Source organism: Tachysurus fulvidraco, chromosome 16 (assembly GCF_022655615.1).
Source record: "Tachysurus fulvidraco isolate hzauxx_2018 chromosome 16, HZAU_PFXX_2.0, whole genome shotgun sequence".
In the NCBI taxonomy this organism is placed as follows: Eukaryota; Metazoa; Chordata; class Actinopteri; order Siluriformes; family Bagridae; genus Tachysurus; species Tachysurus fulvidraco.
Genome location: NC_062533.1, coordinates 18,858,529 through 18,881,957, shown reverse-complemented (window position 1 = coordinate 18,881,957; position 23,429 = coordinate 18,858,529). Strand labels below are relative to the sequence as shown.

Sequence of the window (23,429 nt, the reverse complement as noted above, 5' to 3'; positions counted from 1 at the left end):
GAGAGTGTAATACTGAATTCTGAAACTAATGCTAATGCTCATTTATTAGGTCATTTATTACCTAACGACTATTGACTATAGCTAGTGATGTGAGACTTTTAGTAATGACAGCAGGATAATCCTAATTGTTCCTGGATTTGAATAATCATGCATATTCCTAGATCCAGATATTTTTTAATAATTAAAAAAAAGGTGAAATAGCAGCTATTTTTAGTGATTTATTTTTCAGAGAATACAACTGATTATTTTACACATATGCTAACTAAATTATTCATTAACAATATATACCAATAGTATAAAATTAAATATTTAGCAAGACCTTATATTTAAAATACCCTTTAAATAGACAGCATTAGATTAGCATAGATTTTAATGATTGACACAAGAGACAAGTAATTTATTTTATTCAATCAACCAGAAAGTTGTCGCACAAACATTTAATCATACATCATATAGAATATTATACACATATCCACTTTCTGTACATTATTCCACAGAATATAAAGTACAACCTTGTGTATTTTATAACATCGATTCTATTTTATAACACAGTCTTCAGCTTTCATATGTATGCCTGTTCTAATAATAATTATTATTATACTACATTAGATTAATTATACTATAAATGTAATAAAATATCATATGGAATTGGGTTCATTTAATGACTATGACTAGGCATCCCATAATAAACTAATTAACTTTGTATTTTAATCTATAATCTACCAATCAGAATCAGAAACAAAATTGAATAAAATAAAGTGTAAAAAGATTTTAAAATATTTTATGTGACATGAAACAAAACAGCTGGCTTGGCTAAACACATAATAAAACGACTGTGTCATAACATTAGAAAGCTGAATTTACACATCTTTAATAGCTTTGAGAAGCTTTCAGGATATTTCTTTATATTATCTTTTGCAAACCCGTGGCTTCAATTATTCAAAAAGAATAGAAGCATCTGAAAAATACCGAGACATTTTTCACATTTATAGTCCAACATTTTACACAATATCAGAAAAGAATTCGCTCTCATGGCGTAAAAACCTGATAAGCCTCCCAGGCAGAGGAAGTCTGTTCATCTGTCTTAGTCTCTGGATTCCCAGCTGCTGACGAATACTTATCCTGCAGAGATGCATCAGGGAGCGAGGAAGCACTGGACAGATAAGAGTTAAAATGCTTCACAGTCCATTAATCACAAACAATGGCAAGTATTTAGCAGGTACATGTATGATATAAAACACAGGTACCTAAATAAGTTCTGGGTAAGTATTCATTACTTATCTTCAAGCACTTTATCTGGTCAGGGTAAGGGTGGATTCAGAACCTATCCAGGGAACACTGGGTGTAAGGTGGGAATGTAACACTAACACTGGAAAGTCCACCACAGGGCACCATGGACACATATGTTCAAACTCGGAGCCAGTGTAGAGTCACGAATCCACCGAATGACAAGTTTTTCCAAAGTGAGAGGATACCACAGGAAGAATTGATGGTGCAGCTGGTAGATTTTCAGCTCCAGGTCACCTGATTTAATCCTGAGCTTAATTTGCTCTCTACAGTATGTGGAGTTATGTGGATGTTCTCCCTGTATCATGTTTCCTCCAGTTTCTCTGTTTTACTCACACATCCCAGAAACATGTAATTAGCCACGAGTATGAGTGTGTGGTGCCCTGTGATGGACTGATAACAAAAAAAAAAAAAACCAAGAAGTATTCCCAGGAATAACTAGAATAAAGTCTTGATCCATCACCATCCTGACCAGGATAAAGAACTTATTAATGATTAATGAGTACTTCAGATTCTGTACCACACACTAATTATAATGAAAATTGTTTGCAAATTAACTGGAATTTTACATACTTGCTTTCTCTTTGATTTGAGCCCAGTCACTATAACTGTCCAGGTGTTCAATAAGTCTGGAACAGAGCTTCACGTGACCCACATAGTCTAGCAGTATGTCTATGATGGGTCCAGCCCAACTGGTGAATGATGGCTTGGAGATCACCTCGCAGAACTGTTGGAGTCATTATGTTTTTTTTTTTAATAATAAAGCAATGAACAAGCAAGTTCATACAAAATTTGTACAATTGCTGGACACTAAGGTACCTCAAGGGTACATACAGCCTTGGCACATATTTTTGTATCTTTGAACTGGGGAAGTAAATTGTCATTGCAAAATCCTTGTCAGCCTAAAGCACTATTCGGAAGGGATTAGTTTCACGTGGGGACGTGGAGTAACGCAATTTTACCTCAGGACGTCTGTAATATTAATTGGCCAATTCGCACAGGACAAGACATCTCAGTAAAACTAGCAGAAGTGGGAGGGGTAACTCGCTTTACGCACCACAGTAACCTCCTTTTCATCATATGCATATGACGTTGCTTCCTGTTTCAAGCGCCTCCATGCTTGTAAAACGCGCCAAAAACTACTTTTAAACAGGAAATGACGGAATTTTACCGTACATATTTACAGCGGGTCTATTCGGACGGGATTAGTATTACCTGAGGTAATTTTTCCGGACCTTTTTACAGAAGGTAAAAGTCGTCGTAATCTTTACTGACATTGTCCGTAATGATTACAGAGATGGCACATTCGGACAGGACTAAAATCACCAAGAAGCTCTAGTAATAACTACTTTACCCCCACATCAACACGTAAAACTAATCCCGTCTGAATAGGGCTTAAGACCGTCCATCACATACCTGTTATCTGGCTGGCATTGCATCAGATCGCCACCCTTCATGCTATTAGTGAGCCCACAAGGCTGAGCCTGACCAGGTTATGGGTGTTTTTTTTGTAACTTTCATGGGGGGGTCAGTAAGCATTAAGTTCCCAGTGACATAACCCTGAAGTTCATGTAATACACATGCTGACTTACTTTGGAAAATGTTTTGATGGACAAATAGGGAAATGTAAACTGCTAAAACACTTTGGGTACATCCTTTAAACCTTTATTTTTTATTTTTTTTATGTATTACCTGGGAACATGAATGTAACATAGATTAATAGACACTGAGGACCACGACTGTACATTAAATATAGTCTTAAATGTATCCTACACTCAGGTAAAAGATACAGATATAAAATACCAAGGATGGACCCTTGGGACTCCCCAACATTTCATCTAGAGATTTACCTGTATGCTGCTGTTTGGAGTTTCATCACTGATGTAATATTGCCTGTCCCTTCCATCACTGTTGGATTTAATGGGTGGGTGAGTATTGCTGCCATAGTCACACTTAAAACACGATAGGGCATCGCACCCATTATCCATGAGGTACTTAAACATTGGTAAGTGTTTCAGGCAAAAAATCAGAGCAGCTGGGAAGTCAGTAGGATGAGTTCGAAGGATGGAGTTGATATGTGCACCATAGTCGACCAGAAGCTTGACAATTTCTATGCGGCCCTTCCTCACAGCAACAAGAAGAGGATTGAAAGTGTCCAGGTTTGGGTTGGCACCAGCCTCCAGGAGCATTGTGGTTGCATCAACATTACTGTTGCAAATAGCGCAGTAGAGTGCGGTGCTTCGACGATCCTCATACATTTTGGACCAATTCTCCGACAGCATGAAGTTGACATCAAAACCGGCCTCTATTAACATCTCAAGAATATTGTCTCTGTTGCGTTCTGCAGCCATATGAAGAGGACTTATGCCACAGTGTTTCATTTTGGCCTTGCTAGTTCTTGGTATTAGCATGGCAACAATTCTGATATGGAAAAGAAATAATGCAGTTAAGCTTTTGCTTGATCAAATTAATTCTGTATCAGTTTATAAAATCATGAACCTTGTTTCACTAACCCATCATGTCCATTTTTAGCAGCAACATGAATAGGAAGTAGTCCAGCTTTGTTAGCTTTGTTAGCATCAGCCCTATTGGATAAGAGTATTTCCACAACTTTTGTGTGACCATTTTTAGAGGCTTCATACAAGGCCGAGGCACCATCGTTAGCCTGAGTGTTGACGTCTGCACCTAAAGGTAAATTAACAGAAATACTAACAAACTAGCAAGAGCAACATGAAATGTTGCCACATACTTTCACTTGTAACAAATCACTTTTTAAATGACCTTGTCTTGTTTGTTGCATACCTTTCATGATCAGGAAGCTAAGAACTTCAGAAACACCACACTGAGCTGCTGTGAATAGAGGATCTATGCCATAAATGTTTTTAGCCATCAGATTTGCCTTTGCTTGCAGTAGCATCTTGCATATCTCCACCTTTTTGCTTGCTACTGCTTCATGCAATGGTGTTGAGCCTTGCTCAGTTGCCTTGTTGGTTGATGCTCCGTGTCTTATCAGAAGAGCAACAGCTTCTTCGGTTCCCTTTTCACAAGCTGTAAAAATACAGTGTTATATATATAGATTTTTATTGGCCTAACAGCAGTGCACCAAAGCTTTAGCATCTGATGTAACAATGATTTATAAGAACTATCAGAAATAACAATGGTGTTAGTACCATCCTGTTTCAGACAATGCCACCCCCGATTTATTGCTAGCATACATTGATTTATATTAAAAAGTATTTGCCTTTGTACAGTGGAGTCTCCCATTGGATGTTTGCCAGGTTGACATCAGCACCTTTCTCCAAGAGATAACTGACACAAGCTAAATGTTGGCGAGTCACGGCCAGAAGAAGCGGCGTTTGGTTCTTTAGGGTTCTTCTGTTAATTGTCCCTGGTTCGGCTAAATGCATCACACAATGAAATACCATGATAAATGGGCTTCTACACAGAAAATACAGGACTAATCTATATTTATCTGATTTATTTAATGACTACTTACCACTTAGCAAAATCTTTAGACAATCAATATAGCCATAGTAGGCAGACTCATGCAGGGGAAGCCAACCCTCCTGATTTGCTTCCAAAATGTTTCTGGACTTGGTCTGTATTAGAGCACTTAGCGCCTTAGCATCTCCTTTCCAAATTGCTGTGAGAAAAGGGTCTAAATCCCTGTAAATAAAATGCATCAATCAACACAGTAATTTTAGCCACATTTCTGATCATTTGGGTCTTATCAATACTTTCAAAGATACTCACTTGAATGGTTCGACAGTAACCCTGAGAAATCCATTTTGTCTTTTCCAAGCAACCACTTCCTCATTGTCCTTTCTGAAGTAATGGTGTTGATCATCCCGGGTGATTCTTGAAGATTGGTTCTTACTGAAAGGATGATTTACAAACACTTTTTGTAGCTCTGTATATTGAGTATATATATATATGCTGATTTTTTGGCATTAGTCACTCTAGAGGTTATTGACTAGTGGTGGACAATATTATTTAATGGTAATTGATATAAAATAACCTGCTGCTGCCTAATACAGTGAAAACCATTAAAGGCAAGACAATGGTGCCAATTCTTTATTCATTCATGTAAATAGAGGAAAGTTTCAATAACTTTTTCAGCGTTGCTCATTTTAAGCGTCTGTATCTGAATTGATGTTCAATTGTGCAAAGTAATGCACTAGGTAGGTATTACACATTACCGTAAGCATGTGTTGTGAGCAGGAAGCCATTTGGGATTTGGAAGAAATTGAAGCGTTACTGTGGGTAAATAAGTAAAATTGGAATTGGAAGAATTTAACTCTTTAATAGAAACTTTAATAGACATTATCTACCTGGTTTTACTGTTATCATTTCATACAGTATGCTGCACTGCATTCTTATTTAGTGACAAAGCGCTAACAGTGTTTTGTGAAGATTAACCTTGTTGACAGATTGAGTGGTGGGTTAGCAGGTGGGTTAGCAGGTGGGTTAGCGGGTGAGTTCGCAGGTGGGTTCGCAGGTGGGTTCGCAGGAGGTTGTATGTTCAGAGACTGTGAGATATGTGAAAAATGAGCTATCTGTCTTGGGGCCCGAGAGCAGAATTGTTGAGTATTAGCATCAGCGAGACTTTGTTCAATAGCTAGCTGAAGGAGCTGCTCCTCAGACATGTTAGCATAAAGGCTGTAGTCCTCCATGTCCACAGAGGAAGTCGTCAGGCTTGGGACCGACACCTGTGCAGCCGCCATGGTCTACGCGAAGAGATGAGATCCTGAAAAATGTGCCACATGAATTCGTTTAGATTGCAAAAGTTTGTGCTCCAGTGCTAAACGAATGAACTTGTAAAAATATTTTAAAACGTTGTATTTATTTATATGTCCCTGTTTAATTTGAGTCAAATTCATTTGAGTTTGAGTTTGATTTGTATTTCAAAGATTTAAAAAATACAATGAAGATAAACAGTAAAAAAAATATTAATCCAACAATTAATAATAAAAAAAATTATAATAGACAATGAATAAAATAGTTTTACAAAAAAAAACATTTCTCATAGGAGACTTTACTCAACCTGGCTCAATAAAGGGAGTGCTGGAGATGGATTATAGTGCTTCTGAATATCAGTAAGATTCGCCTTTTAGAACTTTCCATCATTTTATATAACACCGCTTTAATTTTAATTGTATAACTGAGGAAGTACAGGTTCATTGGTATCTGCTGTCTCTGAGTAGGTTGAACATGACCCAAGGTTAAATAATACAGTGAGACCTCCAGCCTTTATCTTCTCCTCTGGACAGCTCTTAGATCCTCCAAACTTTTCTTCATGTTAAGGAGAATTCATTTAAATTCATTTTTAATGTCTTAGATGTTTTATGGAGGAAAACTTTTGCTCTCATCTGTATTGAAGCTGTTAAAAATATAATACAAGCTATGATGAACAAAGTCTGGACCTCGTACAACTCCATAAATTAGCCAGATCAGGTGTTTAGAGGAACTTACTTAAACATAGAAATTATAGAAGCATCTAGAAGAAAATATAGAAGTTTTATAGAAATTGAAGAGAATTTAGCATTTGCTGTTCTTCATGCTAATCTGGTTGATGATAGAGTTTGTGACCTACCCGAGTGAAAACAAACCAGGATACTGGACAAAGTTTTTGTAGAAGTTGTGCTCTTTGGGAAGCGTCTCTGCTGACTGATCTGTGTGGGGAGCTTGATTATACATTTAAGAGCTATTGCAAAATCAATCTGTTTGCAAAATGCTGTAAACAAACCTGTGACCTCTTTACTTGGCTTACATGTTGGACAGTGAGGCATGTGTGAGTTAGCGAGTGTATGTGTTTGTGTGTGTGTGTGTGTGTGTGTGTGTGTGTGTGTGTGTGTGTGTTGGTGGTTCCCTTATAGTGGTAGACATACAGTAATACTGCTGGGAATAAACAAAGTGCTCAGATAGACATAAACAACACAAACTCTGGTCTGCACTCTGATTGCATAAAAACACACACACACACACACACACACACACACACACACACACACACACACACACACACACACACACACACAAACTGACAGGAATTTGAAGAGCCACAATTAGCTGGTGGGGCTTTAACATGAAGCTACCTGAAGAACCCTGTTTTCTACTTAATGTCTTGAAATGTTTCCAAGATTCAGGCTGTGTCTCAGGCCACTCTCTGGCTCCCTAGGTAGTGAACGAGTGTGTAGTGTAGAGGAGTTGTGGCTCTGGTAAGGACTCGGACTCACCACACACTGAGATACTGATCACTCCAAGTCCTCATCAGTCAGTGTACAAACCCAAATATATTAAAGCTTTTAGTTTCCTATACCTCTTAGAAATGTCTTCACTTCATCACACACCTTTCTCTCATGCGACTTCGAGCAGGATCGTAGGCTCGCTAGTGGACTTTTTAAACTCGTTCCACACTTCAGAACAACCTCAAATAAAGTTCATGATAAAAAAGTCTTTTTGTGACCAACTGAGACACGACGTAAACTGGCCGACGCCCTGATCAGGGCCCTGACCAGTGAACTGGAGAGCGGATTGAGACGCAGTCTTGCTCTTTTAGCTCTTGGAATTTAAAAAATAAAAGATTTCCGGTTTAATTAAAATACAGGATATTTTATATTTTAAGGTTAAATAAGTTTTTTGATACAAATAGCAAAGAATGGATTATTATATTAAAAGCAGGAAAACAAATGAAGACAACAAATCTGTAGAAATTAACTAAAAACAGAAACCCACACAAGCACACACACACACACACACACACACACACACACACACACACTCACACACACACAAACGCACATGCAAACACACACATGCACATACACACCCCTAATATGTGAGCGTGTCTCTATATCAGATTTATTTATATATTATAACTTGAGCTCCATCATCTGGCTAAAATTCTCTCTCTCTCTCTCTCTCTCTCTCTCTCTCTCTCTCTCTCTCTCTCTCTCTCTCTCTCTCTCTCATTCTCACACACACACACACACACACGTTACGACTTTTGTATTAATACACAGGACACCACAGTACTGCTGAATCGTGTGCTCTGATTGGTAAGAAGGTGTTGATTAGTTTTCTAAAGCAGCAGCTCTTACAGGTTATATGCTAATGGAATTAAAGGAGTCTCCAATGTCTGATTAATGCTGTACTTGTACCTTTTCTTGTACCTGTTCCTGTAATTGTTTCTGTACACTATGATAGACAGAGAGGAGAAACAGATTACTGGTGAAGACGAACATACCAAGCTTCTCAGGAACTGAGGTGGAATTAAAAACTTGGTCCTAATGTCTTTTTTCAGTGTTAAGGTCGGACCTAAAACCTACAGCTGTAATAAATAACTAAAATATTATGAATTATTAACAATTTATTCAAAATAATTTATTGGTTCAGGATCAGAAGAGAAGAAAAACATGAAAGGGAACAAACCAAGAATCTATCAGAAAGGAGACAAAGGCCGATAATTAATTACACAACACCATACAAAACTACACAAAACAACACAATACTACACTAAACATCACACAACACCATACAAAACTACACAAAACAACACAATACTACACTAAACATCACACAACACCATACAAAACTACACAAAACAACACAATACTACACTAAACATCACACAACACCATACAAAACTACACAAAACAACACAACAATTCTGACTTATCATGAAGGTTCTGAATGTGTTAAATGAGTAAACGGCCTGCACCTAAAGGGGGTCCAAACTTTTGAACCCAGTAATATTTGTTTTTTTCCAGGAGATGTTTCTCCACACCGAGCTGTTCACCTGGATGTACAGAATGGACCTGATTTGTCTCTGATGTGTTCAGGAATCATCAGTGTCCAGGAGTTTCTGAAGTATGGAACAGAGTTTGACTCGAGAGACGTAATCCAAGAGCAGGTTAATGAGGGGTTCAGTGCAGTGCCACACCGACTGAGCTGAGATCATCTCACAGAACTGTTTGTGGAGATACAGAAGATATAATGATGACAAAGCAGAAAAAAAATCATTACATTTGTGAAAAGATTTTGAAAGTAAATCTGAGCTTTACAGTTTGATTTGTCATGTTTGGGTTTGTTTGTTTGTTTGTTTACTTGTGTTTGTTTGCTTGTTTGTGTTTGTTTGTGTTTGCTTATTTGTTTGTTTGTGTTTGTTGTGTTATACCTGTTGTTCCCATGTTTCTTTAGCATGTGGTTTAATTGTTTGTTTGTTTGTTTTTGATTAAGTATTAGATTCATTCATTCATTCATTCATTCATTCATTCATTCATTCATTCATTTTCTACCGCTTTATCCGAATTTCTCGGGTCACGGGGAGCCTGTGCTCAGGCGTCATCGGGCATCAAGGCAGGATACACCCTGGACGGAGTATTAAGTATTAGATTTTCATTATAATTCCTTTTGGCTTTACAACATATAAATACTACAACTATTACTATCACAGTGTTTACTGTACTGGATTATTAAATATTTATAAACATATGCAAGATCTTTTCCCCCTGATATCAAGTCTGAATGCTGTGAATATAAACACTGACTGTTAAATCCAGTGATTAAAGTGATCACCTTCATACAGAGGCATCTCATTGGTTATGGTTGGAATTCCGGGATCCGGCCCTTTCTCCAGAAGAAACTCCACACAGTGTAAATTTTCCCGGGACACGGCAAGGATCAGAGGAGTCTGGGGCTTACAGGTTCGACTGTCAATCATCTCAGGAATAGCTGAAAAAGCCCACAAAATGCTAATCTCTTCCATACAGAATGTAGTTTTATTTGACTTCCTGTATCCACAGTAACTCCTCCTCCTCACCCGTGAGCAGCAGCTTCAGGCGCTCGGATCGGCCGTAATAACTCACCGGACTCAGGAGATTCCAATGAGTTTCCTCACACATCAGAATATTCTTGACTTTCCTCACATCTACAGACCCCACAGCCAACAGCATCTGATCCTCATCCCTGTCAGTCAGAGGTCAGATGTCAGAAGTATTTTACACTGTTACTTTAATGGTGAATATAATTTGTATTAAAGTACTGGGCAGGTGTGAGGGAGTTGAGATGAAGGAGAGTTCTCCATGTCACACACTCTGGCTGCGTGACCCTGTTAGAGCACACGATCCTGTTTAATGATCATCTACACACTGGAGCATGGGCATCAGAAGCAAATAAAAAGTGGGTGGGTCCTGTTCCACCTACATATAATGGTTCCGATGCCCATGTAGACAATTATACTGCTAAAACCAAGGAACTTCTGTCAATACTCGAAAACGTATTTTAACTTATGCAACATGTCAACTTACCCACCCACTCTCATGAGCACACACTTGACCTGATCTGTTCACCTGGACTAAACTGGGTACCTGGTTAGTAGTACTGGAAAGATACACTTACCTGCCGATTCAGTACTATACCTAATTGAAAACCTGCATTTTCCACAACGCTATACGGACGAATGTTTTTGCAGTAAAAATGTGCATTGCAGTCTGTGACACTGAGTCAGCTGGGCTGCTGCAGATTGTTTGGTGTTTATCTCTGGATGGTGACGAGCAAGGTGGCCACTCAAGTTGGTTGTATTGTTACAATATGGAATCAGTATATGACACTGTTTACATACAGTACAGTTGTAGTCATGTCTAGCACAGTTTTTCAGCAGTGTGTAAAATCTAAAGTGTTTCCAAACTTGATATTTAAACCGTGAAGGTACAGCATGAATCTTCAAAGAGGTTTATTCCTCTGCCTCCACCATGGTTTTACTTCTTGCACTAGCTTGAAACTGACATGATGTTCAATTCTATTCAATTCAAGTTTATTTCTATAGCGCTTTTTACAATAGACATTGTCTCAAAGCAGCTTTACAGAACATAAACACAGAACAGAATGTAAACATAAGGAATAATATAAAGAATTAATATAATAAAAAATTCAAGATTATATATAGTTCAGAATGTGTATGTTTTTATCCCCAATGAGTAAGTCTGAGGTGACTCCGGCAGCAGAAGCAAGGAAAAACTCCCTTGAATTGGTAAAGGAAGAAACCTTGAGAGGAACCAGACTCAAAGGGGAACCTCATCCTCATATCGGTGACACTGGAGGGTGTGAGTATAAATATACAGTCAAACAAATGTTGTACTGGTGTAAGGATCACATGGAGTTCAGATCTCCTTTTTAGTATCACAGAGTCCAACTGGAGCTGGTAGATTTGTAAATGTCTAAGGATTCTCACAGAGTCGGCCTCATCTCAGTGGAGGTCCAACATCTTCATCACACGGAAGATGATCGGAGCTGGTACAATGTCTGGATGCCTCGGGATGGGTGTAAAGAGAGAAGCAGTGGAGAGGGATTAACATATCTGCTGTTCATAAAAAATGTGCAAGTCTGATGTAATAGTGCACAATATTATTGCATGTATTATGTGTATGCCTGACTAAATAGATGAGTTTTTAATCTACATTTGAACTGGGAAAGTGTGTCTGAGCTCTGAACACTATCAGGAAGACTATTCCAGAGTTTGGGAGCTAAATAAGAAAATGCTCTACCACCTTTAGTGGATTAAATATTCTTAAAGTGCGAAGGACTGTAACGTGTTAGAAGACTAGTTAGATACATTGGAGCCAAACCATTAAGAACCTTGTATGTAAGTAGCAGCAATTTGTAATCAATTCTAAACTTAACAGGCAGCCAGTGTAGAGATGATAAAATTGGGGTTATATGGTCATACTCTCTTGTCCTAGTGAGAACTCTGGCTGCTGCATATTGGACTAACTGTAACCTATTTATTAAAGATGCAGGACAACCACCTAGTAATGCATTACAATAGTCCAGTCTAGAGGTCATGAAGGCATGAACTAGCTTCTCAGCATCAGATACAGACAGGATGTTTCTCAGCTTGGCAATATTTCTAAGGTTGAAGAAGGCTGCTTTTGTAGTATGGGCAATATAATAAGACAAGTTACTGTCTAATAAACACCCAGGTCTTTCACTGTCGAGCTACTAGTAACAGTACATCCCTCTAAATGGAAGTTAAATTGTGAGAGTTTCTGTGTACTGGTTTTTGGACCTATAAGTAGTATTTCTGTCTTATCAGAGTTTAACAGCAGACAATTGCAGCTCATCCAGTCTTTCATCTCTCTAAGGCATTGAGTTAACTTGGACACTTTAGCTATTTCATCTGGTTTTGATGAGATATATAACTGTATAAGCAGTGGAACTATATAAGCAGTGGAAACTAATCGCATGTCTTCTAATAAGGTTCCCTAATGGAAACATGTATATTGAGAAAAGCAGAGGTCCTAGAACTGATCCTTGAGGAACCCCATAATTAACTGGCAATAAACTGGAGGATTCACATTTTAATTCTACAAAATGGTATCGATTAGACAGGTAGGATCTAAACCAAGTTAAAACCTGTCAATGAATTCCTGTGTAATTTTTTAAGTGATCTAGGAGAATGTTGTGATCTGTAGATGTCATGTACTTTAGATAACTACACCAGTTTATGTATGTAAACCGGTTTCCTGAGAAGGGGATCGAGACGCTGCTCAGTGCTGACGCTATGGGAATGCTTTTGTGAGGAAGATGTGTCTGAAGCTGCGTTCACACGGCAATTTAATGGCTCAGGAAGGACACATGACGAAGGGATTATGTGCCAGCAAGTCCATATAAGGGCATCTATGTCACATTACTCCAGCTTCTATTTGTCTGAACGAAGAGCGAGAGGATGCCAGGGGTGTGGCCAGTGACGCAACACCTCGTTCCCTTCTCAGGGAACCGGGTTACATACGTAACCTGGTGTAGTTCCCTTTCGAGGGAACTTGACGCTGCATCAGGGCTGATGCAATGGGAACGCCAGTACCCAAGCCGCCATGCACCGGTTAATGACTGTGCCAGAGGCCGTGAGAGAGCATGAGCAGACTGGGAACAATCAATGGCCTGCAGGACCTGGGACCCTGAAGTGGAGTCCTCACTGGCAAAGCAAATGTAGCCTCTCCTGTTCCACCTACTCATGGGGCGGGGGAGAGTAGGCCCGCAGTATGACTGGACAGCCAGCCATCCTGGGCACCTTAGGGACATATCCTGCTCTGTGGTGCAGGACAGGCGTGGACATGCCAGAGGAAAAATTCTAGGCAGGCGGGAGTTGATCGACAAGGCCTGCAAGTCCCAAACTCTTTTGAGAGAGACCAAGGCTAGGTGCAGAGCCAACTTCAGGGTCAGAAACTTCTCAGAGGCTGACCCCATGGGCTCTAAGAGGGCTTCCAGCAGCCCCTCCATGACCACAAAGAGGTCCCAGGAAGTAAGGCACAGTCTGCAGGAAGGCCTCAGCGGCCTGACACTGTGCAGAAAGTGAGAGACCAGAGGGTGCCTACTCAAGGAGACCCTGAGGACAGGTTCATGGTTTGCAGCGATGGCGGCCACGTACACCTTAAAAGTAGATGGGGACAGGTGCCGAGACAATCAAGACTGCAGAAGCTCCAGCATTGTACTGACCAGGCAGTGGACAGGATCCTGAAAGTGTTCATCGCACGAGAGGCAAAAAAGCCTCCACTTCAGAGCATATAGTTTCCTAGTGGAGGAAACCCTAGCATTCAGTAGAGTCTCGGTCAACTCAGATGAGAGGAACCTCTTATGGAGTGCCTTTCAGGAGGGAGGCTAGCATCGTGAATCAACTCAAGAGGGCCAACGAGGGGCAACTAGGAGAAGGTTGACCCGGTCATGGTGCACTCTGGCTAGGACTTGCGTGAGTAGAGCTACCTGGGGGAAGGTGCACAGACAGAGCCTCGACCAAGTCCATACTAAGGCATCCAGGCCTAAAGAGGCCGGATGAGAAAGGGAAAGCCACGGCAGACAGTGGGTCGACTCCTTGGAGGTGAACAGATCCACTTCCGCCCAGCTGAAAATTGCTCCACCACATGGGGGTAAAGACGTCACTCCCTGGGCCTCAGCACCTGCCTCGACAGGAAGTCTGCCTCCCGGTTTACATGCCCTGTGATGAAAATCGCTCTCAGAGTGGCCTCGGCCTATCCAAATAGGTTTCACTGCTGACTAGATGGAAGCCACCCGAGCAGGAGACAGATGTGCCCAAACTAGCCTCAGAAAGGTGGTTCTCTGAAAAAGAGAAGGCACACACTTTTCTGGGTTCAACCTGAGGCCTAGAGACCTCATATGGGCAAGCACAGCATCTCGATGACTGGCCGCCATAGCCTTCGACTTGGCCAGAATGGGCCAGTCGTCCAGGTAGTTCAGTACATGGATGACCTGGAGATACAACGGTGCCAGGGCAGAATCCATGCACTTTGTGGTGAAAGGGCTAGGACAAAAGGAAGAACACAATACTGGTACACTTCGCCCCAAAATTGAAACTGAGGAATTTAATAAGCGTCCTCGAGGTTGATCGTCACAAACCAGTCTTTGAACCTGAGACACGATAACCTTGAGCATGAGCATCTTGAACCTGTAAGTCTTCAGAGTACAGTTCAGAGCCCGCAGATCCAAAATCAGACGCAGCCCCCAGTCCTTCTTGGGAACAACAAAAAATCGGCTGTAAAGCCGGAGTCCCGCTCTGGGAGGGGACCATGCTCTAAGGCTCCTTTCCTCAGGAGCGTGGGCAAGACACCCTAAAAACACGGAGGACGGTAGGAGAAGTAGATCCTTTAGCTTTTTCTACAGTACCCAGGATTCGCTGAGACACACCTGGCAGAAGTTTCCATGCTTCCTGGTTGTCTGATAAGAGGACCTGTCTTTATCTTTAATATCAGTTAAATTGATTCACAGGTGCCTCTCCGTGGCAGCCAGCAAAGCCATTGCACGACCTATGGAGCGGGCCGTCTGCTTTGTGGCACGGAGAGCAAAGTCAGTGGCTCGGTGGAGCTCAGATACCACCTGAGGTCCCAACCCCTGGCCACTGTCGAGCTCTGTCAGCAGTTCAGCCTGGTAGGCCTGCAAAACTGCCATGGTGCGCAGGCAGGTTTCCTCCATGCGGGTGATGGAGGAAAGGTGTTCATTTACTTTACTGTATGGATTCTGTAACAACATAATTTTATTATTCAGTGACAGTAGTCAGGAGAGTGAAGCTCTCCTCCATTTCAGTTTGTTTTTTTCTTAGTTTTGTTTTTTCTTTTTGTTTTGAAAACTACCTGATGGCAGCTTAAAGCAGTCTAGAGGCTGGTGTAGAGGAAATTTTAAATGTCATGAGTGTTTTTATATAATTGTTATGTGCTTTTACAGCAAATTCTGTGTGAAAGACTAGGGAGAAAGAACAAGAGGCCCTTATTCTAACTGTTTAATTTGTACATGCTAGAAAGATGGGAACTTTGGGGGGGGGGTGTACAGGTGCTTGATAAGAACTGGAAATGTTGAGGTGAGGTGAGAACTTAAAGGGAGAAATCTTCAGTAACCAGGGAGGATGCATGAACACACACACACACACACACACACACACACACACACACACACACACACACACACACACACACACACACACACACACCTGGGGTACAAATAGGAGGGCTGAAACACTAGAATTTGCCTCTACACAATGAAGATCTAGCTCTCCTTTTTGTCAGTTTAATAAATGTACATGACTCAACAGATAAAAATGAAAAGAAGGAATTATTTAATCTTTTATTTAACTGAGAAAGAAGATATTGAAATATAGAAAAAATAAATCAACTAAACAAAAAAGAAGATTCCTTTAAAAGTGTTTGGTGAAAAGGGTTTGAAAAGAAGACTTTTCAAGGAAAATAAATAAATCAAGATCATCTGTGGAGAAACAAATTTGAGATACAATTAAAGAGGTAAAAATAATCTCTAAACATCTGTAACACATGGATGTGTATTTGTGTAATCAGTGTGATGATGTGATGATATCTCTGTGTTGTGTGTAGATGCTGAAGGATTTGACTTTGGATTGTAAAATATGTTAAAGTGTGAAGTAGCTGAGAGGATAAACGGATGTGATCAGTCACAGTTATTGTTATGGATCTTCTACATCTGAATATGACTGATTCAGCTCCCAAACTGCTGGAAATGTGGGACGTGTTCTAACGCTTCACCACCATAACTTATTTATCCTGGAAAAAAGGTCTGAGGAGAGACTCCTGTCATACACCAGACCTGGTGAGTTTATTCTTCTTAATGCTGAAAAACACAACAGGACAGAATTATAGATAAATTTAAACACACTGTTTAGGAACAACAGAAGCATAAATACACACATTAGATGTGACATTTTACAGCACACAGTGAATATTACTCAATATTATACAGCAAAGAGTAGGGTCGGGTATCAAAAGAAATTTTCCGGTTCCGGTTCCAGTTCTGCCTTATGATTCCCGGTTCTGATTCTGATTCCATAATTAAAGAAATGTGAAAAATAATGCACAATACTTAAACAATTCCTTTTGTGTTTATTAATCACTAAATATTTTAAACAGAGCATTTCAATTCATGTCAATTTAAATTTAAATAAGGCCATCCTTAAAAATATTCCTCTTTGCCGTTATCCGACCGACCCTGTCAATTTAGGACCGACTCAAATTATTATTATTATTATTTTTTTGCTTTAAGTCCGACCGACTTGCCGGTCGTAAATTTGCGTTAAGACCGACTTTTTTTTTTTTTACTCTTCGGTAAACAAAATGTTTGCAGTCACCGTTCAAAGTCATATGGGTTCGGGCACCATAATACATCTAAAAAATTCATTAAAACAGCTCGACACCACTTTAACTTGGCAAGATGTTCTGGAAAAACTGTGTCCAGCATCAAAATAAAGTTTGCAATGATAAAGTTTGCCCGAATCACCACCGTAATCACTATCACCAGAATTTTACTTTTTTTTATATTGAAACTTGAAAAAAAAATGTAGACCTACCTTACGACCCTTTTTTTTTTTTTTTTTTAACTGTTACTGCAGACCAAAATATTTTTAAGGATGGCGTAAATCCAACATCAAATTTAACATCCAGATTTACAAACAGCAAGTTTTCTGAAGAAAAATTAATGTCTGCTTTCTCTGGGAGAAGACAAGATCTTTCCTGGCTTATTGTATCTCTAGCTGTGGAGAAAACCCTCTCAGAGAGGGTGGAGGGGGGGTAGATTTGCTTCATTGTTGTAGCTTTGGAAACGAATCCACACTTTAGACTTTTTTTTAGACATGTTTAACACAAAGCGAACCTCAGCACAGCAGCGCGAGTGACTGATTTCTGTGGTAAACTGCGTTCATTTGGTTGCTTGACTGTAAACAATTAATATTCATAAGACATGGTAAGACATGGCTATTTAAAGTGACCGCACCCAGCGCTTTGCCCGTCATTGCATCGGAACCGCGTTGAAACTTAAAAATTCCATGTGGTTCCGGTTCCTGTTAAAAACAGAACCGGTTCTGAATAAGAACCGTTTGTCGGTTCCCAAACCTAGTAAAGAGACAGTAAGTCAGTAACTCACTGTAGTGTCTCCAGTTTACAGTGTGGATCCTTCAGTAGATCAGAGAGCAGCTTCACTCCTGATTCTCCTGGTTTATTATTCCTCAGATCCAGTTCTCTCAGGTGTGATGAGGAGTTTGACCTCAGAGCTGAAGCCAGAGCAGCACAACCTTCATCTCTAATACTGCATTTATACATCCTGCAAGAAAGAAAACCTTCTCACACTTAACACACTCAGTTTTAGTATTGAAAACATGAACTACACAAAATCTCTACAGTACATTTACTCTCCATCTCACACACACAACAATCACAATATATCAGATCACTGCAATTACAGTTACCACAGAGGAGAAATGGATGTTGTAGTGTTTATTAGAACTGTGTGTGTGTGTGTGTGTGTGTGTGTGTGTGTGTGTGTGTGTGTGTGTGTGTGTGTGTGTGTGTACCTCAGTATTTCCAGTGTACAGTGTGGATCCTTCAGTCCATCAGAGAGCAGCTTCACTCCTGAATCCTGCAGTTTATTGTTACTCAGGTTCAGTTCTCTCAGACTGGAGGAGTTTGAGCTGAGAACTGAGGACAGAACTCTACAGCTTTCCTCTGTCAGATTACACCGACACAGACTGGAAGAGAAATGATGAAATGTTTGATTTATAGTGAAATAAGATGCTTCCATGAGTGAGAAATAAAGTGTCCACCTGAACACAATGAGCTCTGATACAGGTTAGAAATCTGGGTGTAATAGTCGACTCTGACCTCAGCTTTGTTCCTCACATCAATTATATCTCTAAAGTCACATTTTATCATTTGAGGAACACTGAAAAAGTTTGTCTATTTTAATTAAATAAGATACATTAATTCCAACCCATTATCCATTACAGTTAGTAACCATATCACTCCTATTATACAGGAACTGTACTGGTTACACAATTATTTTAATATAATCTCAAATATTTATTTATCATCAACAAATGCTGACTTCCTTAAGGTGAATTTTAATAAGAAGAAGCTTCAGTCAAACTGCTTTTAGTGTCGCTGCTTCAGGTCTCTCAGACTGGAGGAGCTTGAGCTGAGAACTGAGGACAGAAGTCTACAGCTTTCCTCTGTCAGATTACACTCCCACAGCCTGGGAGAGAAATGATGAAGTGTTTGATTTATGCCTCTGATAGTGAATTGAGGCGTTTCCATTAGTGAGAAATAAAGTGTATACCTGAACACAATGTTCTAATATCAGGATAATATAAAATAAACATCTGTGTACAGATGTGGCAAGTAAGAATGTGATTTCTTGCCACATCACAAAAGAGCAGGGGTATTCAATTTAAATTCCAAGAGGTCCAGTTACTAAAATTTCCTCCCAGCAAAGGTCTGAATCTTATATTGTCACTTAAAATTGTTACCCTCATGTTTATAAGATCAATAACGCACATACATTTCTGTATAATTTATTGTTAAATTTCAAGTGTTTTCAAAGTCTGAACTTGTTTGGCACTTGAATGGAAAACAATCCTGTAGTTGTCTTTACTACATGTCAAGTAACAGACAACATACACTGAATTTCTAATATTATAATAAGGAGATCCTTAATATGATAATATTAGAATTTTAACGGGTCCGGGCAGACCCGTCACTCGTTCCGGATCCGGACCGCGGTCCGCCATTTGGTGATGCCCGCAATAGAGTATGTATACCTGACATTAAGATGTTTTCTATTGACAGATGTGTAGTGTCATCATTAAGAGCTCAGAGTTGGTCAAGTAGGATTAGTTAGTCTTATCCCTTTGAAAACCACTAGCCACAGTTTCAAGCCCTGTTTACAGGTATAAGTTTACCATTTGTTAACTACACCAGGTTACGTATTGTCCCAGGCATCCTCTCCCACTCCCTTCAGACAAATAGAGGCTGGAGTAATGTGATGTAGATGCCCTTATATGGACTTACTGGCACCTAATCACTCCGTCACGTGTTCTTCCCGAGCCATTCATCTTTTATCGGTTTTTGAGTATTCCTACGTTTTGCTGCATACTGTAGTTGGCGGAGCAGCTGTGCTGTTTAAGCGCTTCAGGACTCGCAGGCGGGGAAAGTGCACCGGCGGGCTTGTGAATTTCAGACAGCGCGGTTTAAGAACATACATCTGGTAAATCTCTGCACTCTTCCCAACAAAACGGATGAACTCCTTCTGCTCACCCGGAAAAATAAAGATTTTTCGAACTGTGCTGCTCTCTGCTTCACGGAAACCTGGCTGAACGACTCCATTCCGGACAGCGCGTTAAGTCTGCTGGGCTTTCAGCTCTTTAGAGCAGATCGTGATATGGAATCAACGGGGAAATTGCGTTGTGGCGGGATGTGTTTTTACATCAATGAAAGGTGGTGTTCTGATTTAACTGTGTTAAAGAAGATGTGCTGCTCCTCATTAACTGCAAACCGTTCTATTCACCGTGGGAGTTTTGCTCCTTCATTCTGGTGAGTGTTTACAACCCTCCGCAAGCGCACATGAGAGTGAGCAACAACACCCAGACTCTGTAGTAATAATTCTTGAGAACTTTAATAAAGCGATTCTCTCAGGAGAACTGCCAAAATACAGACAGCATGTTACATTTCCCACCAGAGACAGTAACACACTGGATCACTGTTACACTGTAATAAAGGATGCATATCACTCTGTCCCACGGGCCACTCTATGACTCTCTGATCACTGTTTAGTTCATGTCATACCTACCTACAAGCAGAAACTGAAATCAGCGAAACCTGTATTAAGAACTGTACAAAGATGGACTAAGGAAGCGGAGCAGGATCTACAAGCCTGTTTCTCTCTCACTGTTTGGACTGTTTTTGAAGCTGCTGCCACCGTCCTGGACGAGCTCACAGAGACTGCAACGTCATACATCAGTTTTTGTGAGGATTTGTGTATTCCCACCAGGACTCACTTAACCTACAACAATGATAAACCATGGTTCACTGCAAAACTCAGCCAGCTCCGTCAGGCCAAAGTGGATGCTCATAGGAATAGGGATAAAGTCTTGTATAAATAGGCCAAATACACACTGGAAAAGGAGATCAGAGTGGCAAAGATGAATTATTCTGAAAAACTACGGACTCAGTTTTCCTCTAATGACTCAGTTCAGTGTGGTACGGTCTGAAACTTCTACATGAATCACCAACTACATGACACCATCCCCCAGCACTGTGGTGAATCAACAACTGGCAGACAACCTGAACGAGTTCTATTGCAGGCTTGAAAAAGCACAATTCTCACCTCCTCTAAACCCCGACTCCAACACACCTAAAATTCAGTTCAGTGAAGATGATGTGTGTCAGGTCTTCAGGAAGAACAAAAGAAGAAAAGTACCAGGCCCAGACAGTGTTTCACCAGCCTGTCTGAAAACCTGTGCTGATCAGCTGGCCCATATCTTCACACGGATATTCAACACGTCACTGGAGCTGTGTGAAGTCCCCTCAACCTTCAAAAGCTCCACCATCATTCCTGTCCCAATGAAATCCAAAATTACTGGACTAAATGACTACAGACCTGTGGCTCTAACTTCTGTGGTCATGAAATCATTTGAAAGATTTGTGATGCGGTCAACATGGGACTGCATTATGTTCTGCAGCATCTGGACAAACCAGGGACTTATGCGAGGATGCTGTTTGTGGACTTCAGCTCTGCCTTTTACACCATCATCCCATCACTCCTCCATCCCAACTTAACCCAGCTCTCTGTGCCCTCCTCTGTCTGTCAGTGGGGCACCAGCTTTCTGACAGACAGGCAGCAGCTTGTGCGACTGGGAAAACTCAAATCCAGCACCCGCACCATCAGCACTGGCGTTCCTCAGGGTTGTGTCCTCTCTCCACTGCCCTTCTCTCTGTACACAAATGACTGCTCCTCTAATGACCCCTCTGTCAAGCTCGTGAAGTTTGCAGACGACGCCACACTGATCGGCTTCATCCAGGGCGGTGACAAGTCTGCTTACAGACTGGAGGTTGAACAGCTGGCTGTCTGGTGCAGTCTTAACAACCTGGAGCTGAATATGCTCAAGAAAGTGGAAATGATAGTGGACTTCAGGAGAAACCCCCCTGCTCTCCCCCCACTCACCATCATGGACAGCATTGTGACAGCAGTGGAGTCATTCAGATTCCTGGGAACCACAATCTCCCAGTACCTGAAGTGGGACATTCACATTGACTCCATTGTGAAAAAGGCTCAGCAGAGGTTGTACTTCCTTCGCCAGCTGAGGAAGTTCAACCTCCCACAGGATCTGCTGAAACAGTTCTACACTGCATTCATCGAATCCATCCTCTGCACCTCAGTGACTATTTGGTTCAGCTCAGCTACCAAATCCGAACTCAGAAGACTACAGAGGGAAGTCCGGACTGCTGAGCAAACCATTGGCACAACTCTCCCCACTCTCCAAGATCTGAACTTCTCCAGAGTGAGCAAAAGGGCAAAGACAATCACTCTGGACCCCTCACATCCAGCACACTCACTCACTCTAGACCCCTCACATCCAGCACACTCACTCACTCTGGACCCCTCACATCCAGCACACTCACTCACTCTGGACCCCTCACATCCAGCACACTCACTCACTCTGGACCCCTCACATCCAGCACACTCACTCACTCAGGACCCCTCACATCCAGCACACTCACTCACTCTGGACCCCTCACATCCAGCACACTCACTCTTTCGAACTGTTGCCATCTGGTCGACGCTACAGAGCCCTGAGCACCAGAATGTCCAGACATAGGAACAGTTTCTTCCCTCAGGCAATCCATCTGATGAACACTTGACATACACAGAACAAACTCTATTCTTACATTATTTAAACATACTTACTTATTTATATTTCAGTTTGCACATTTCTCCACTGTATGTACAACTGTCTTTATTATATATGTGTTCATGTCTTATCAATGACATTCTGTTTACACTGTGGAGCTCCTGTACTAGAACAAATTCCTCGTATGTGAAAACATACTTGGCAATAAAGATCTTTCTGATTTCTGATTTATTAAAGCTTAATGATTTATAGCATTTATTGGTAATATTAAGTGTAAATAGTAGTTATATGCTATTGGTACTTATAAATAGTGGCAGATACGATTTGCACCTCAGTTTTGCTGTGCATTAATCATTATGTAATGATAGCAGAGTGTAAAGATTGTTAGATTTTGTAAAGTCTTATAACAGACTGAATAGGAGTTTTTTAATATAAAATAATTTCATAACAATAAGAGAGATTTAGATCGATCACTTTGGAGTTTGGGAGTTAGATACATGGTGAGACTGCTGAAAACTGCTGTGACCTTGCAAACATTTCATGTTGTCTCACCCTCAAGTGCTTACCCAGGACACGCTTCACCTACAGTATGGGGGAAGTTTCTGTTTGATGTGTTTGATAAGTCCATCTCTGATCATCTCATTCACAATGGAGTGAAGTGAAAGATAAACTCTGTGTGGCTGTAGGCATGGTTTAAGTCTCACCATGTATCTAACTGTTGTAGTGGACATTTTAATATCATCAGTGTTTATATATAATGTTATGTGTTTTTACAGTATTCTGTGTGAAACACTAGGGAGAAAGAACAAGAGGCCCTTATTCTAACTGTAATGGGAACTTTAGGGGAGTTTGTGTGTGCAGGTGTTCAATAAGAACTGAAAGTAGAATGTGGCCTTGCTGAGGTGATAACTTAAAGGGAGACATCTTCAGTAACCAG

The 23,429-nt window shown here is 40.6% G+C and overlaps 1 protein-coding gene across 2 annotated transcripts; it reads right to left on the bottom strand.

Moving 5' to 3' along the window:
* Window positions 1-403: 403 nt before the first annotated feature.
* Window positions 404-7,030, bottom strand: asb2a.2 (ankyrin repeat and SOCS box containing 2a, tandem duplicate 2). 2 transcript variants are annotated; one of them, XM_027147524.2, is made up of 10 exons: window positions 6,881-7,030; window positions 5,707-6,034; window positions 5,041-5,163; window positions 4,784-4,953; window positions 4,529-4,684; window positions 4,090-4,335; window positions 3,801-3,972; window positions 3,138-3,708; window positions 1,861-2,014; window positions 404-1,153 (listed from the first exon to the last, which is right to left on the bottom strand). In XM_027147524.2, exons 2-10 carry the CDS (start codon window positions 6,009-6,011, stop codon window positions 1,002-1,004), a joined length of 2,049 nt encoding a protein of 682 aa, XP_027003325.1. In that variant the 5' UTR covers window positions 6,012-6,034; window positions 6,881-7,030; the 3' UTR covers window positions 404-1,001. The 2 variants fall into 2 exon arrangements, with proteins under 2 accessions (XP_027003325.1, XP_047657285.1); XM_047801329.1 differs by having other exon boundaries at window positions 5,932-6,034.
* Between the last annotated feature and the right edge of the window lie 16,399 nt (window positions 7,031-23,429).